Below are 18419 nucleotides of genomic sequence, written 5' to 3' on the forward strand. Positions count from 1 at the left end.
ATCTTAGCATTTTAATGCAAGGATATTAATATATCTTTTCACAAAAGGTGAGACTGCCCATACTTAGATTTGGCTGTAATTGACCCAAAATCAAAGGATCCCCCATTCTCGCATGTTTTTCCAGTTTCATTGATTTATTTGTTTCAAAAATTAATCTTTATTGTAAGATTTGCGTGTAATCTAAAGGTTCATTCTATGATAATAATTAAAACTGATTGAAAATAACAAGTTGTAGAACAAAACCCTCATTTTTTTTAATTTGCAACATCATTTCACATTAATTTCTTTACTTGAAAAAGCAAACAATTGCATATTTCATTTGCTATTCTTCATATCAAACATCAGATGATACCAATTTGCTCCTTGACAGACATCACATTCCTAAGCAACGTTGGCATCAATTTCAGCATCTTCTTATCTATAATTGGTGTAAAATGCATGCAATATTTCCACTTGAGATCATTTGGACATGTTCTGTAGTGATGTAAAACAACATTATGGGATCTTAGTGAAATTCTGAAAAGAAAATCGTTATAATAGTAAATGACGATAATAATAATAAAATATTTATGATATAAGTAAAGACGTTTCCGATTGTAGATGCATCATCAGAAAGACGTCTATCATAACAAATTTAATTACGTACTTTAAAATCATTTCATTTCAGTCAGTTCATTTCATATTGTATATAAGTACTTTGTTATGAAAACAAGACGCTCATGAGAGCCTGATATCGCTCAACTGTAATTTCAGTTTAATGCATTTGACTTATTCGTAGATCCTACTTTGCCGAACAATTTTGTCATTTACACTTTCTCTCCTTCTATAATAATATTAAAGATAATACATAACCCAAAAATGTAAAATGTCCTAAAAATAAACTTTCTGGACAGTAACCCAACAATAAGTTGTCCTATTGGTCTGAAGATTACTTGACAGGTAGATCTAAACCTGTTTAACACTTTGACCTATGTCAGTTTTGCTCTTAGTGCTTTAGTTTTTGAAAGTCAAAAACTTCATTTGACCCCTTTGTTCTATTTTTAGAAACTTCCGCAAAAAATGTTAAAAAAAACGTTTTAAGGGCAATAACTCCTTTTGACTATTTTGATCATATTGACTTATTTGTAGATCTTACATAGCTAAACATTTATTGCCATTAATACTTTCTCTCCATCTATTATAATATTAAAGAAAATAACCAAAAACAGTAAAATTTAATAGAAATAAACTATTTCCAACAGTAACCCAATAATGGGTTGTTGAACTTGTCTGAAAATTTCATTATATATAGATCATGACCCATTTAACACTTTAACTCCCTTTCACTTTTGCTGTAATTGTAGTAGTTTTTGAGATATAAGCCAGAAAATGCATTTGACCCCTGTGTTGTATTTTTAGCCATGGTGGCCATGTTTGTTGATGGATCAAAACTTCGGATAGAATTTATAAATTGAATACCCTAAGGAACATTCAGTTAAAGTTTGAAAGTATTTGGCCCAGTAGTTTCAGAGGAGAAGATTCTCGAAATAATTAACGACGACGACAATGACAACGACGACGACGACGACGACGACAGACAACAGACGACGACAGACGACGACGGTCGCCAAGTGATGACATAAGCTCACATGGCCCTGCGTGCCAGGTGAGCTAAAAGGAAATCTGTTCCATTGGCATTCTGGTTCCGTGCTCGTGTCGGACTTCGTTTGTTTGATCCACGGAATTTTTTACTCTCTCTCAATCAGTCGTCTAAACGATAAAAAGGAACAAAAATTCTGTTTTTTTTAAACCCACAAAATTAAGAAACATCTTTTATCTTTTCAACTAGACGGGAATTATCCGATAAACTTATCGAAGACAACTTTTGGTTTTTGTTACAAATATAACTATTGGCATTCCGTAATTTACACAAAAAGGTCAGTAATAAAGTTGTGTTGACTTTATGATATAAGTTTACAGTATTGATAGCATTGCTCTTATGACGCAGTTGTGACAACTGATAAATTTAAAAGGTGAATGGAAGTGACGGCGGTTGAATTTTTTTGGCATGCGGATTTTAAATAATCAATACGTTACGCATGTTCACACTACTGTGGATTCATTTATTTTCTTTTATACCAATCTTTGTGGATCGAAAAAAAATTGCTTTTTCGGGGATATTTGATTTCGTGGTTTTGTCAAAGTCTGCATACAAACCAAAAGAAAGTTTGTTATTCGTTGACCACTTAAACTCTTGGTTCACCTGTTCTGTAACAAAGACATCCATGAACATTAGTATCTAGGAAATAATAATGAATCCACAGGCATGTGCGGTCAATTTTACGAAAACTAAGCTTTGTGTTGATTATCATTGACATGGTCATAATTATAAAAAAAACTGTTTACATAACTTAGATTTTTTCCAAATACATGTACTAAGGATTTTCTACCCAAGGATTAGATTACCTTAGCTGTATTTGACAAAACGTTTCAGAATTTTGAGTCCTTAATGCTCAACTTTGAACTTCATCGGCCTGTTTAAAATTTTTCATTCGAGCGTCACTGATGAGTCGTGTGTAAACGAAACGCGCGTCTGGCGTGCTAAAATTGAATCCTGTGATCTATGATAAGTTTATTTATATCCCAACTGATACTGGCCTGGTGTCATTAAACGAATTCCGTTAAAAGGGAAGGGAAAAAGTTCTCCAAACAGGAAATCGACACTAAATAACGAATTGGTTGACCGATTCGATGTGTCGATTTCTGAACTCACTAGCGACATGTTTTTCTCAGTCTAAAATACCAGTATAGTACTCTAATGTGTAAATTAACCGATTATGTCTTTTTCTCCGATTGTGACATTTTGAGTGATGTGAAATCGCATATTGATGATGTATGCAAATAAGGAGACGCTTACCCTGTCGACGCCTCCGGTTTCACTCAATTTGGGAGTTCAGTTTTTGTTTGTCAACAATAGGCACCAAACAATGTAGATGTAAACAACTTAAATGTACAAGTCACTCAAATGCCTTTAACAATGAACAAAACCCATACCGTATAGTCAGCTATAAAAGACAAGACATGACAAAAAGTAAAACATTTAAAACGGGAAAACTAACGGGCCGATTCATGTACTTAATAAAAAAAAATAACAAATGTTACAGACAGCTAAAACGACAAGCTCCTGATTCGGGTCTGGCACAAACAGAACGTTGCGGTGGTTAAGTGAAAAAAATTTTCACTACTTATTTAACTTATTACGTAAAATTTCGCTTGTCTGTAATCCACTATTAGCCCTTCAGTAATCATCTTTTATAAAATATTGTTTAATGAATGCAACAAAAGGAATATACCTAGACGTATGTATCCTGTATTTTGTTCTTTATTGAAAGTGAATTCTTTACGCTAAAAGATTAAAACTACAATGGGATCGCTCAATTACTATAGACACAAACATAAAACATGCTTGAAATTCCCTCATCTATAAAACATCGCATCGATAGGCTTGGTCGTTTAACAGTCTTTACAAATAACGTCCCTTGACTCTTTTCATCTGTTACAGTTTGTGATTCGATTAATTAGGGGCAATAGTAATTTACCGATGTTCCAATCACATAAATCGATACAAAATGATACAAATCAAGGTATAAAAACCACATGCTGAGTTAATCGGATGAACTAAAAAAAAAGAAACCAGTTTGGGTGAGTCGAAAAGCAAATGGTGTCCTAATATGCATGTATCACCCACCCCCATGCAAATCCACATTTAGTCAAAATATCTCAATAAGGATATGACACAATCAGATAATTTAAAGATCAGACGCCTATTATGTGTGAAGATCTGAGACTGCGAAAACATGTCGCTAGTGAGTTGAGACATAGGCTAATGGTTTCGGTCAACCAAATCGTGTTGATTTCAATCTTTCATTTGGCGTAGCTTTGTGAGAGCAACTTTTTTGTCAGTAATAAACCTTTGTTAATGAATTTTAAGAGATATATAACTATATTTGTGATGTAATTTCATGAATATATTTTTTTTTATTTAATTCCCATTAACCCAAAATAACCACCTATTTGTCTTTAGTGATGCACTTACAAAAACATTAACTAGTAGTACACATATGGTAGAAATCTTGGAAAAATATCATAACAAAATCATATGAGTCCTTCCAGAGCACCTGAAATCACCCGGTTGGTGTTGCTCAGTCTTTAGTTTTCTATGTTGTGTTTTGTAGACTGTTGTTAAACTTTTGGTTCTTTTTCGATTTTTTGCCATAGTGTTGTCAGTTTGTTTTCGACCTATAAGTTTGAAAACGTCTTTGGTATCTTCCATCTCCCTTTATTTATCCATCTCGCAAACAATATTGGTATGCTGTATTTAAATTTCCGTTGAATGATAATGATTCAGATATTTATCTGTAACAAAATAAGGCATTTTCACACAAATTACCAGGTATAGATATGTTACTGAATTTCCTGAATAGACTCGTTGATTATATTTATATTAATCAAATGGAAATTAATGTATCAACAACATGCCATTTTTAAAGAAAAATCTATGGATTCGTTATTTGAGATTTGGCGATTTGAAGGCAAATTTAAGAACGTTTTACGCCTATTTTATGTGCTTTCTTATCAAATGTTCACCTATTTTGAAAAAATTGAGTAACATTTAAAAAAATCAAAGAGATAAATGCATTGTTTTGTCGATTTTCATTGTAAGTTAAACAAGGCAAAGTAGTATACACAATGGTATAAAAATCTGTGACATAGCCCAGTTACCGTATCTTGACCTTAAAGAATGAGTGTGTTCGAATCCCAGTGACAGCAAATCACAATTAAAAGTCGAAGGTAAATTTAAAAGCTTATTCCATTTGTCAACAGACATCAGTAAATAATAATGAAATTAAACACAAAAAGTTAAAAGGAGCGTTGAGCTAGAAAAAGAAACCACAGAAAATGCAAAGGCTGACGTCACTACAGTGGTTAAAGTCTGTATAATAAGAACCAGCAAAACTCATTAATTAAAATATGTAAAACTCCATACGATGAGGCAGACAGTATGTTACTTTAAGATAAGTGGATTTACATCTAAAATTGACCATGGGGGTCAGTTGAAATAACTAAACAGTACCCTACGAACGATGATTTCACCTTTCAAAAAGTAAACGTTCAATTTCGATTATGAAATATTCCGGCAGAGCATGCAAATAGAGTATATCTTTTTCAGGAGATAGTGCTTGTCTTTCCTATCATGATTTCCTTGATAGAAAGTTAACTGTTAACAATGAATGTATTGCATCAATGGAAGATTGAACTCATCTGTTTCATCTGCACTAGTAAACAAGTTTTAGTCTTAAACGGTCATTTTAATCTTAATACCATCTGAAAATTCGGAATACTTAATTAATAAGTCTTTTAGTAAATTTTCAGACTTATCCACTATTATATAAGCATTCAGATAATTCACTTGCCGTCAATTCAGTTCTTTTAAGTAGCTTTCCAGACAATTAAGTATGTTGTTGATGTGTACAGGCCTAGTGTAAACAATATTTTATTTAGAAACAGATAAATAAATACGTACATCAGAATTTGTAATATGGATATTCAAAGTTATATACCTGTATGAAGTTATTTCTTTTCGGAACGATAAATCATTCTTTGTACGAAACAACCCGGACGATACCAAGTTTCCATGAAAAGTGCTTCAAAGCATAATATGGGTAATTATTTACCCCGATGATAATGCAAACTACAGTTTGTTAAACATCATTTGGTAGTAAATAAAGGCAACAGTAGTATACCGCTGTTCGAAACTCATAAATCGATAGAGATAAAAACAAATCCGGGTTACAAACTAAAACTAAGGGAAACGCATCAAATATAAAAGGAGAACAACGACACAACAAAAACACAACATTAAAATGTAATCGTCTATTGTTGCCAATTGGGGGTTTTCTATACAATTTTCCAACTTAAATATTCCTAAAAGGTTTTAGACAGAAACAATGATATAATCTTTTTATAAGATTGAAATACAAGTACCAGACCACGTCTTTCACGCACAATTACATTAAATAAAATTGTATAATATTCTATCCATATTCTCAATTTTTAAAGAAAAATTATATTGACAATCACAAAAGAGAAAACAATTATTCTGAATGAGTTCCTTTAAAATTTTAAATTGCTGAAAAAAAATGCTTTTTCGAGGTAGAAATGTTATGAAACCAGAGACAAAAAACCCTAACATCCCCTTTATAAAAGTAAATATAAAAAAATACTTACCAAGTAACTCAAATTTTTCATATATCGAAACTATTGTTTTATTTCTTGCTAAAAGCAATTACAGTAAAATTTGGATTTACCGGGACAGCGATTACTAACTTAGTTCTAGATTAGTGAGTTATTTATAATTCAGCCGTTAGGCGTTGTTATACCTAAAGTCGTGAAACAAAATAATATGCCATTTTAATGGGATCGGTAAAACGAGATGCAATTTCCCGCAAATGTTTGCAGAAAATAATTATGTTTTACGGTATATACGCTTGATAATGCATTTTTTTAAGGGTTTTTCTTGTCAAATAACATGTATACCTTGGGATGTCATCCTGGAACGAAGATGAGCGTTTGAAATATTATGATGCAGAATCAACAACCTTTGCTAGGTCGTCATGATTGTAATTGCAAAAAGGTCATGATAATATATTTCAATTTATTTACTTAAAATGCCAAAATCAATCGAAATGAGTTGGAACCGCGACAACACATTATATTATTTAATTCATACGAAGAACTTTGTGTTTTGTTGACTGAGATGTCAAAATTATTAACTTGTTCACATGTTCTATGTATACACACTGTTCTTTCTTTTGTACCAATTGAAAAGATTGTAGCAATGACTGACAAACAAAATTACTTTACTACTAATGTATTCTACGGGTTGAAATGATTATCTATATGCATTGCTTGTGACCTTGAAGGCTTATGCGATATATGTAAACCCTTGTTAATCTTGTTTTATTGCAGCAAACACATTCAGCGGCTGCATCAGTGTTATTTTTTTTTTATTAAACAAACAAAAAAGAAATTATAAAAAAAGTTATGACAAAGTCGTTGTCCATTTTGATAGATGAAGCCATTTTCGTGAGCAAAAGGTTAAAATTTTATTCGATTTATAAATTTGAATTAGTATTTATTAAGTCTATTTTAAAATAAAATGTGCAATATAAGAAAAATAAATATTACGTGCTATGATTTCGAGGATATCATATGTGAAACATACCTTTTGTATCCTGCTTTTGGCTGGACTTCATGTGTGTTCACATTTTGCGTTCTTTTTGGGATGTACATATTTTTATATCGCTCATATCGGGGATTTGTTCTTTGAATATATTGACTTGTGAGAAGTGGTTGTACTCCTGAAACTCCCCAATCCGTAATAAAGAAAGAAACATTGAATGTAAATGCTGCAGCCTGGGGATACAATGGTAATAATTCCGACTGAAAGAGAGAAAATATAAAAGGTACAGTTATTAAACTTACTTAACACTCTATTTAATACGGATATACATGTGTTTGTAAAAGAGATGCTTGAGATTGTTGAAGGTTACATTTTAAATGCATTAACTTTTCATTTTATTTTGTCAAGAAATGATACATGAAAATAACAAAATAATGCTATGACATTCATTACATCTCTCTTTCCATACTGGAAAAAGCATTGAAAAATAAGCAATAGTATTTTAATAATTTTTAATTTTGAAAACAATAGTAAAATGAAAAAAAAAACAACCGAGGGATCAGAGAAACTCCTACAGAGGCGATATCGGATGCGTTTAAAGTAATAGTAAATACAGTATCTTCTGCTTTTATTCTAAGTCATAGTCGGTTTTTACGTTTAAAAATTCACAATGAAAGATAAATTTACATTAAAATGATTACGCAAAAGGGAAATAAGACTACCACATTAATTTCGTATATATCAAGTATATTTTATCAAACATTATATTCATCCATGCTATACAGGTTTATAAGTACTTCTATATTGCTTTAAATGAAATTTTGATATCTTTCAACAAACACGCGAATTCGAAACATTCTAGAAGTTTACGAAAAATAAAATTAAGCAAACGAACAGCATTATTATGTGTAATACCACCATTGACTTTCCCCTATTAGTCTTTGTTAAATTTGCACTTTTCAAAAAATTGTGCAGAATTTATCTTTGTTTCAAATAAAGAAATACTTGGCATGAGTAAAGTTTTATCCTGTCCAGTATTAAAGAAAAAATTTCACATAAATTTCATTGCATATAAGAAAATAATCAACACTGGAAGTTAACCAATCAAATTTTCCCCTTTTAATAACCTGTGTACAAGCTTTAGTAACCATGTAACCTCAAGTTTCCAAAATATTCTATAGAAACCCCAAATAAAAAAATAATGGTGCTTTTAAATACCCAAGATATATGTTTATGACCCAGAAATTTTTTACTGCAATGAAATGTAGGATTAATAACCTACAGCTGTCAAATTCAAGGGAATATTTTTTTTTGACCTATTTTCGTATGCAACCGGATGTGACGTACTATGATTTGGTGGTAGTACACTTTAGAAATGTCGCCCGTTTGTAACTAATTATTACCATAAAACTAAAAGAAATAGCTCTGATTTAAAGATGTCATATAAATTCTAAGGATCTTTCCAATTGTATATCAGTTGGTTTTGGTTTGCATTCATGAGGCTTAGACACATATTAGGATTCAACAGATATAACATAAATATGACATCAAAAGGTCACTTCGCTTGGACAAAAACCTTAGCATTGCGCAACAAAATCTAGGACAATGCAGAATATAATTGTGTACATGATTGAAAATTAATTTTCGAAACAACTGAGCCATACTAAAACAAGATGAAAATTAGTATTCCATCCGGAAAATCCTTTCCCCCCATGATTTTATAATCTTTGAAACTTAGGGGAAACAAATAAATTCAAAATTGAGTTTTAAAAACAATTAGTGTTAATAAAGAGTTTCTGTTCAAAGTCGGACAAACTTGTTTTTCACAAGATAAAAAAAAAGTGCCTTCCCCCTAAAAAAGATGTAATACTTTATACCTGATTGCAAATATATCTGATTACAAATTTATTTACTGCAAATCATATAAATAAAAAATAAGAAGATGTGATATGATTACCGATAAGACAACTCCCCACCAGAGACTTAAAAACTTAAGGTCACCGTACGATCTTCAACAATGAGCAAAACCTATACCGTGTATGTGATTTGGATGGAGAGTTGTCTCATTGGCACTCATACCACATCTTCTTATATCTATATAGTAAGCTATAAAGAGCTCCGAAATGACAAATGTAAAACTAACGATCTGATTTATATAATAAAAAAAGGCAACAGTAGTATACCGCTGTTCAATAGTCATAATTCGATTAAGCAAAAACAAATCCGGGTAACAAACTAAAACCGAGGGAAACACATCAACTATAAGAGGAAAACAACTGCACTACAACAAAAGCAAACGCCAACATACATAGAAACGGACTGTCCGATAACAACTGCCATATTCCTGATATGGTACAGGACATTTCAAGAAAAATGGTAGATTGAACCTGCTTTTATGGCTATTCAAACCTCCCGCTTATATGGCAATGTTAGAAATACCACTTAAATGACAACAATACTTGACAGGAATACAGTACAAACAAACGCAAGAACACTCAGCACAGAGAATTACATAAACAAATAATATGATTGTATATTACAACAAGTAAACCACAGAATAACAACGGACATCTCCCACTAATTTACGATAGCACACCAGGACAACACAAACGAAATATAAACTGCGCGTCACTTGAATGGATCAACGTCACAAAAAGTGACATATTTTTTTCTGACTTTTATATAATCACAGGTAAATTTCTAAAAATAAAAAAAGATTTGTTTTATTTATAGATACGTACAAGAATATTAAATGGGGATTGAGTTTGTAATGTTGTTATTTTATGTATTTTCTAACGATGACAAGAATATAAAAATGGAATTGTGTTTGTTATGGTGTCATTATTTGTATAAGGCAAGATCATGTAAGACCAAACAGTAAACACACAAGAAAACAAACAACATAAAACAAAAACCCTGTAGACGAACCACGAGTAACTCGACTATACTGAAAAATAAGACATATGTGAAATGTACAGAAAATACAGAATTCAAACCACAAACGAAATAAACAGACAACAACTCAGCACAAAATGACCCACCGGACCAACACATATAAGAAAAGTAACAACAAAATTCCCAAAAGCGGGATATATGAATACCGAACAACGTCGTCTCCATCAGCGAACATAAGACATAACAAAATATCCAACCGGACTTACAAAAGAAACATCTTAACTACATACATGAATGTTGGATATATAAATACCGAGACACGTCGTAAAGCAATGCAAATTCACACTCGGCAAAACAGTCATATTCGGGAATAGGTCACGTTCGGTACTAAGCAGACCAGACGACGTAGATGGTAAACCACAATCTAAGACGTGGTAAAAATATTGTTATCTAGTTTAGACAGACATTAAACAATAAACTAAAAAACAAATATGATATAAAGCAACAAACGAAAACCAGTGAATTACAGTCTCCTGACCTGGGACAAACACATACAGAATGTGGTGTAACATTACAACATGAGAACGTGTTATTTTATTAGTTGTTATTGATTTGAACTAGCTTTTAGTAACTGTGAGTAATCTCATATATATACTTTGTGACTTTTTTGTTTTTGGTAGGATGTTTTGTGCTTTGTATCGATCTGATAAGTTAAGCCCTTTTAACTGCTTTTTGTAGTTCTTATGTAGTACTGTAAAACCACTGTCCAAGGTTAGGGGGCGGATTTTGAACAAGCTAACATGTTTAAACCGGCAACATTCTGTATGTGTCTGTCCCAAGTCAGAAATAAAGGCAACAGTAGTATACCGCTGTTCGAAATTCATAAATCGATTGAGAAAAAACAAATCCGGGTTACAAACTAAAACTTAAGGAAACACATTAAATATAAGAGGAGAACTACGACACAACAGAAACACAACATTAAAATGTAACACACACAGAAACGAACTATAATATAACAATGACCATTTTCCTGACTTGGTACAGGACATTTTAAGAAAAAAATGGTGGGTTGAACCTGGTATTGTGGCTAGCCAAACCTCCCGCTTTAATGGCAATTTTAAATATAACATTAAAATGACAACATTACATGACAGGACTACAATACAAATAAATAGGAGAACATATAGGACAGAGAAACATACGAATAATAGCTAACAAAAGGTACCAGGTTTAAAATCAAATACCCAAGACGCGCGTTTCGTCCACACAAGACTAACCAGTGACGCTCAGATCAAAAAAGTTCGAAAGCCAAAATAAGTACAAAGTTGAAGAGCATTGAGGATCAAAAGTTCCAAAAAGTTGTGCCAAATACGGCTAAGGTTATATGTCTGGGAATAGAAAATCCTTAGTATTTAGAATAATTCATACTTTTGCAAACAGTAAATTTATAAAACAAATGACTATATAATAGATATACATGATAACACCGAAGTGGTGACTAAGTAATTAAGTGGTTGTTGTTTGTTGCTGTATAATGTATTGGCTTTTCGTTTATTGTTTTGTACATCAATCATGCCGTTAGTTTTTTTCGTTTGAATTGTTTCACATTTGTCATTGCGGGGCCTTTTATAGCTTACTATGATGTATAGGTATGACTCATTGTTGAAGGCCGTACAGTGACCTTTAGTTGTTAGCTTTTACGTCATTTGGTCTCTGGAGGAGAGTTGTTTCATAGGAAATCATACCACATCTTTTTATTTTTTGTATATAGTTAATATAAATTGACGACGGTGGGCTGTTTAAATACGCGGTAATTAGACCTTTTGTAATTTTGGGTCCTCAGTGCTCTTCAACGTCGTACATTGTTTACCTTTTAAATTGCGCCACCGATGAGTCTTTTGTAGAAGAAACGCATGTCTGACGTACAGAGTTATAATCCTGTCATCTTTGTAGGTTTATTTTATAAGATAATCTACATACCTTTACCATGTGTTTGTATGATATGAATTTATCCTGCACAATGAATTCGTCAAAATCGATGATTGCAACTAGTCCATATCCTTGTAAATATGCCTGGCATGTATAAACAGCAACTTGCTCATCATGACCGCTTTGTTCAATGTTCCAATTAGTTGATTCAAATCCACGATCTGAAATCATTGTGTTATTTGTATTACAAATAATATTAATAATAGTAAATATTCCAATGAGAGAACAACACTACGGAATAAATATCAAACATTCTTCTAGAATTGTCTGCAAAATAAGAAAAGTGCAAAATCGCCCATCATGTAAAAAATCTGACTTAAGGAGGAAAAATTATAAGATCCATTATTCTACCCTGAAATTACAAAAAAATAAACTTATTCAATACTTTTTAAAAGTATGTTAATTGTATTATAACAGAACAGGTTGATATTAATGGAAGCTTGATTTTAGAAATGTTATTTGTAGTGTCACAAATGCTGTCATAAACATGTTAAAATAGACATATGCTACCACATAGTTTAGAAAAAAAATTAAATATGAAATTTTTTCAGTCCGTTCTGTCTTGTCAGTCATGTCAAGACAAACAAAACGGAAGCTTATGACGTTCTATTTAGGTCTGTTAATACGGTATTAGACGTAATCAGACAAACATAAAACATATGATCGAGTTCAGATCCGTTCAGTGTGCCAGTATGATACTAGAAGTTATGCCCCTTCTGATGAATGACTGCAGATTAAAACTAGTTGTCTTTTTATGATTCATATGGACAATTTGTTCACTTCTCAAACAATTATGTTTTATAGTACAAACATTATTCCAGTTTTTCATAGATTCTATAGGGGGCCTCGATGGCCGAGTGGTCTAAGTAGTAGAACTACGGTATCACTAGGCTGTTTTCCTACCGTAGGTCAAAGGTTCTCTCTGGGCACTCTAGCTTCCTCCACCAATAAAAAACTGACCGCTACGAATATAGCTCAATAACTGATGATAGGGTCAATACATAAGGTAATATCTTTTTCCTTTCAAACAGCCATTAATATACAAAGTATTACCTGTTTTTCCTGGTAGTTCTAAAGGATAAGGCAAAATTTTCAATAAACCTTTTTTCTTGTAGTACTTAAAAACTTTGAATGCTTCGTCATTTATGTATTGCAACATAACTACAACTGTATCTACATCCATCATTATCTGGTATTCAAACCACTCAATTAGATTTGTAGGATTGAGATAATTAAAAGCAATTTTCGCACACACACCTGCACCATGTTCCATAACTAAAGGATAAATGAGAGACGTGACTGTAATACATGGATCACAGGAGTTTCCATTTTCAACCAGTCCTATATGCACTGGCTTGAACTTAATGGTCTTTATTGAACACTTAAATTGCTTAGCCGCTAGTTCAGGCTGCATCAATCTGTGCTTAAAACTGTCTTCGACTGATGCCTTAGATCGATGCATGTTTGACTTGTTCTTTCCAAACATACAACATTCAAATATTGATCGGAATGTAGAACCATCAAGAACATTTATCACAATATATTCCACCGATTTCCATTCTGATTTAGCTTCAGCTATGGCGTTAAATATATGCACAGTTTCAAAAAGTGTATCAGAAGGACAATATCCTTTTTCCTGAAAGAAAAAACATTGTTTTGTTTTTTTAGTATGATATCACTTGAACAATACCTGTTTTAGTTTTCACATGTGTCATGCTTGATAGCATCATGAGAGAATATTTCAACAGTATAACATAATAAGTATCCTTACATTACAATGAAACAACTGGGTATAAATCATAAAATAACATATCGAAAGGTTAATACACGAGCAAGTATTACGTATGCAAAAACCTCTGTTTTGTCTTAATCAAATGTCGAAAAAGTTAAACACAAAATTGAAAAATCCAGCACATTCAAGCTACAAAGAAGATTACCATTAGCTTGAACAATGAATAATGTAACGACGAATGATTTCAAAAACAGGGTGTAGCACAGTACGCTACAGATGACATTTGTAATACTCTCACCAGCTGTAGCTAGTGTTATGATTCTGACATGATCTATCAAAGGAAAACCGAAATCTATAGTTTAGATTAATATAAGTGTACTCAAACTAAAAATGTTACTCTTTCTGTGGAGGTGACGATAAGAAGGTGAATTGTTTTAAGTTTTGCCCTTTTTGGAATTCTTTCATATTCTATACTTTTGCACCGTAAAACCCGATGAACATTATTTAAGAAACATCCACAGTGCGTCCTAAAAAAGGTATCATGCATGTCGATATATTGTTAACTTTTGCATGTGAGGATGGAATCATAACGTCGATATATATATATATATATATATATATATATATATATATGTACTATAAATATTTTGTTCGCTACATTGAATGATAACATTGTAAAATTGAGAATGGAAATGGGGAATGTGTCAAAGAGACAACAACCCGTCCATAGAGCAGACAACAGCCGAAGGCCACCAATGGGTCTTCAATGCAACGAGAAACTCCCGCACCCGGAGGCGTCCTTCAGCTGGCCCCTAAACAAATATGTATTCTAGTTCAGTGATAATGGACGTCATACTAAACTCCAAATTATACACAAGAAACTAAAATTAAGCTTGGATATATACAAATAATATGTTTATCTTTCGTGCGTCTGAAGCGCTTTTTCAGGTTAAACTTGCGCAGGAACGCTCAAACCCCGATATTTGAAAGACAATGGATGTATAAGTAAATCATGTAAGTATTGACATTCTTCTTTGTGTTGATCATGTCATGAAAACGCAATTAAATAAAAGGAAAACTTTGAAAAAGTCATGTCAGATTTAGTAAAAAAGATGTTTTTCAAATTGCAACCATCAAATTCGTTTCAGTTTAAATAGATGTAGCGATGTGTATACTTACAGTTTTATCATTATTAAAGTTCAGCAAGCTTATGCAGAAAAGTAACACTAGGCAAAGTATAACATTCCTTATTCTCCGATATTTTCTCCTGATCATACTATTTATATATAATAATTTAAAGACAAAACTCAACTAACCGTAACATCACAAAAAATATTAAAAACTCAATATGTTGGATTTCATGTAGAGATTGCGGTTACACTAGCAAATGAATTATTTATAAACAGTAACGTTTATTGTAATCCTTAATTTTTGGCTTATGGTGGCATCTTATCTTATCTATTACGTAACTGTAGCCAGTTGAGGAATAGCGTAATCAAGTGCTTCTACCATTTTAAACGTCAGTCATTGAATGGTCACATAAAGTTTGGAATCACTGGTTGAAGGAAATTGTTTGGTGAGATATTCCCTACTTGTCAATGGCTTTGAGTTGTGTAACTTTTCCGCCAGGGGTATTTCTGCTCCATAAGGAAACTTAATTTCGATAAAAAAAAGAGGCTATTTGCATGCCTTGCCTTTCCTATAGTTTGCATATCTATTTCCATGTCTGAAGTGACACCTAGATCCTCATGAACTTAATATGTGAATGATAAGTTGAGTAATCACTCCGGATTTAAACAAAATTGACAGAAGGCTTATATTGACATGATGCACAAATTTGCAGACTATGCATCTTTGTCTTTTAAATGACTTCACCTAGAAGACGGAGATAAAAGAAAACATTTCTTGTGTTCGTGTTTTGTATAATAGAGTCAGTCTTATTTTCTGCTAATGTTGTGTCTTATTTGATTTAATATGTTCCTTATCGTAAAATAGATATAGCTTAAGTTATTTATACGATATTTATCCAATAGTGTATTCAAAAATGGTTGACGGTTGTTTATTGTAAATACAGTATTCTATTCTATTTCATGACATATAATAAGCATCTACTGTATATGATTTAATGTTTGTCACTAGCTTATATATGTTTGTCATTTTTTTACATGTCACTGGAAAAATTAAAAACCCAAGCAGTATATACTTATAAGGACATCTGCACTCTCGAGACCATATTGCTTTTGTTGTAGAAAAAATACAGGGAATCATTCCGCTTTTCTTTGCCATTACAATACACGATTCTTATTCGAAATCTATCTGTGCTTCTGTTTCACATCGATTTGTTGACACGACCGGGCTTTAATGAATGTTAAAAACATATTTCTGAGAAGACCTTTCGATCGTTTCTAAGTTAGAAAACATACGCTCGTTGTGAGAAACCAAGGTTAAAAAATGCGCACTGTTAAATGGTCGCGCCACGTTAAGTATATACTTTGTAATGTGTCCTCAATAATTTGATATTTAATCGAATATTTGTTAATTCTATTTTTGAAGTAGAATGGAGAAATTTACTTTCTACCAGGACTAGGTTTCTATAGAAAAACTGAAACTAGATAAAGAAAAAGACATATTTATTACGTATATATACTACTTCTTGAATTGAACAGAATTAAAGAAAGGTTAATGTTGTTTATATATACCATGTTGTTCTCAACTGTGAACTCAGTCTCTAGAGAAAAGAAAATCTAACCAAAATTAGACAAAAGTTTTAAACCTAAAGAACAATAAACTTAATGTAAAATATTTATAAAAAAAATTCAATAGACATTGATGCTGTGTTGGACATTTAAGGGACATGTAAGCGTCATAAAAGTGAAATATCTAATGCAGACAAATATACGCATGCAAAATTAAAGATACGGAAAATAAATAATTTGAAAGACAGAAATAGTAAAATAACACGCAGAGAAGCAAACAGAAATTTATGTTCAAACCCCAATCCTGTAATAAAAAGTGATGTCGGAAGCATGAAAAACCAAAATTTATCACAGATGCAAAGCTAATTAAACAGTAAAAATTTATTCTCAGCTATTTTAGTCTCTGAAGAAATGCAGAAAAAAGACCCAAGCACAGATTAAAAACAGAAATAGAGAAATAAGATATTAGAAAACACAAACTAACATAATAAAACAGTAAACAGTAACTAAATTTGAAAACTTTAAAACAGCCTTATGAACGGATGAAGAAATACATAAAATGAATCGCTTAGAAATCGCAGTTTTAAGAAAACCAATTATTCGATTTAGAATTGGAAGAAAAAACAATGAATACGCTATAGAAATAGATATGACTAAGCAAAGTATACTTTGAAAATATTTAACACAGACGGACATAGAAAACAATAGTGGTATGATGTTTTCCCTTAATCAAATGAAATGTGGAACCATGTGAATTGCGACAAAAGCAAATATCAAGTAAAGCTTTAAACACAAAGAACTAATAACTGAAAGAAAGTAAGACCGAAATTGTTGGTCGTACTTAATGTTTGTTAAGTCAGAATTGTTTAAATTTGTCCTTTAACATATTCCAATATATATCAAATATATTGTCTGAACGAGCTGCATAAAATAAATTTCGAGCAACTTCTGCAAGATAACAGAACAACTCTTTTAAAAACAAACATGGCCAATTTGTATGACCTATCAGAACCTGACGAATTACTGATTTCCAAAAACAGTTTCGGTTTTGGTCAGCATCTTTAAGTCAACATTGCGGATATGGTGAGCTAACTTTTGTAAAGAGTTGAAGCACACACTGCTGAATAAGGCAGTAGTAAGGGTTGCAGAAATTCAAAATATTACGGTAGAAGTATGTAAGGCGTTTGTTCCTTGTGTACATGTATGTTGTGTGGCAATGAAAAAGTCGCTTCCATTAAGCTGAAAACACACCTTTCCAAATAAGATGATAATTCCAAATGAAGCTTCCATAATAGATGTCTATTTATAACCTACATGAACATTTCATAGAAAACATTAAAACAGAAGGTCATATTAACACCTGGAGTGAACTAATGACAGTCAGGATTCTACTTCGTCCAAATTATCTCCCAATTACGCCACCTATTTTCAATCGCAAAAATAGAAGCCATTGTGAGTACGACGAGCTGTCAATTTTGCTTTTGAAAACCGATTTATTTATCAACATAGCATTATTATCATTCTAACATGCCAGTTATATTTAAAAAAATACCAAAAGTATCTACTACCTATTAAGCGTAATACAGTGGTATACTACTGTTGCCTTTATGTAATGTACTTGTATGCTTTTTGTCAATTTAAAACTATTGTCTGATCGGTTGTTAGGATGAATTTTCGAAAATTCAATAACATTTGAAACATTCTAATTAAATATTTCATGGAAGAGCAAACTAAAAATTTTCAGAAGTTGAAGGCGAATTACCTTCACTTGAACCATAAACTTTGTTTCTTGGTACTGTGGTATTTTAGTGTTATTATATAGTAAATGGACCTAAAGAGTATGCATTGTCCATTCGTTTGATGTGTTTGGGCTTTTGATTGC

At 32.0% G+C, this 18419-nt stretch overlaps 1 protein-coding gene across 2 annotated transcripts; it reads right to left on the minus strand.

Annotated features, from left to right (window-relative positions):
* Window positions 1–229: 229 nt before the first annotated feature.
* On the minus strand, window positions 230–15152 carry LOC127727168 (uncharacterized). Of its 2 annotated transcripts, none has more exons than XM_052234615.1 (5): window positions 15021–15152; window positions 13367–13745; window positions 12101–12270; window positions 7265–7482; window positions 230–516 (listed from the first exon to the last, which is right to left on the minus strand). In XM_052234615.1, the coding sequence occupies exons 1-5, from the start codon at window positions 15114–15116 to the stop codon at window positions 342–344; spliced, it is 1038 nt and encodes a 345-aa protein (XP_052090575.1). In that variant the 5' UTR covers window positions 15117–15152; the 3' UTR covers window positions 230–341. The 2 variants fall into 2 exon arrangements, with proteins under 2 accessions (XP_052090575.1, XP_052090574.1); XM_052234614.1 differs by having other exon boundaries at window positions 13163–13745.
* Window positions 15153–18419: the final 3267 nt, after the last annotated feature.

This window comes from Mytilus californianus, unplaced genomic scaffold (genome assembly GCF_021869535.1).
Source record: "Mytilus californianus isolate M0D057914Y unplaced genomic scaffold, xbMytCali1.0.p SCAF_19, whole genome shotgun sequence".
Classification (NCBI taxonomy): Eukaryota; Metazoa; Mollusca; class Bivalvia; order Mytilida; family Mytilidae; genus Mytilus; species Mytilus californianus.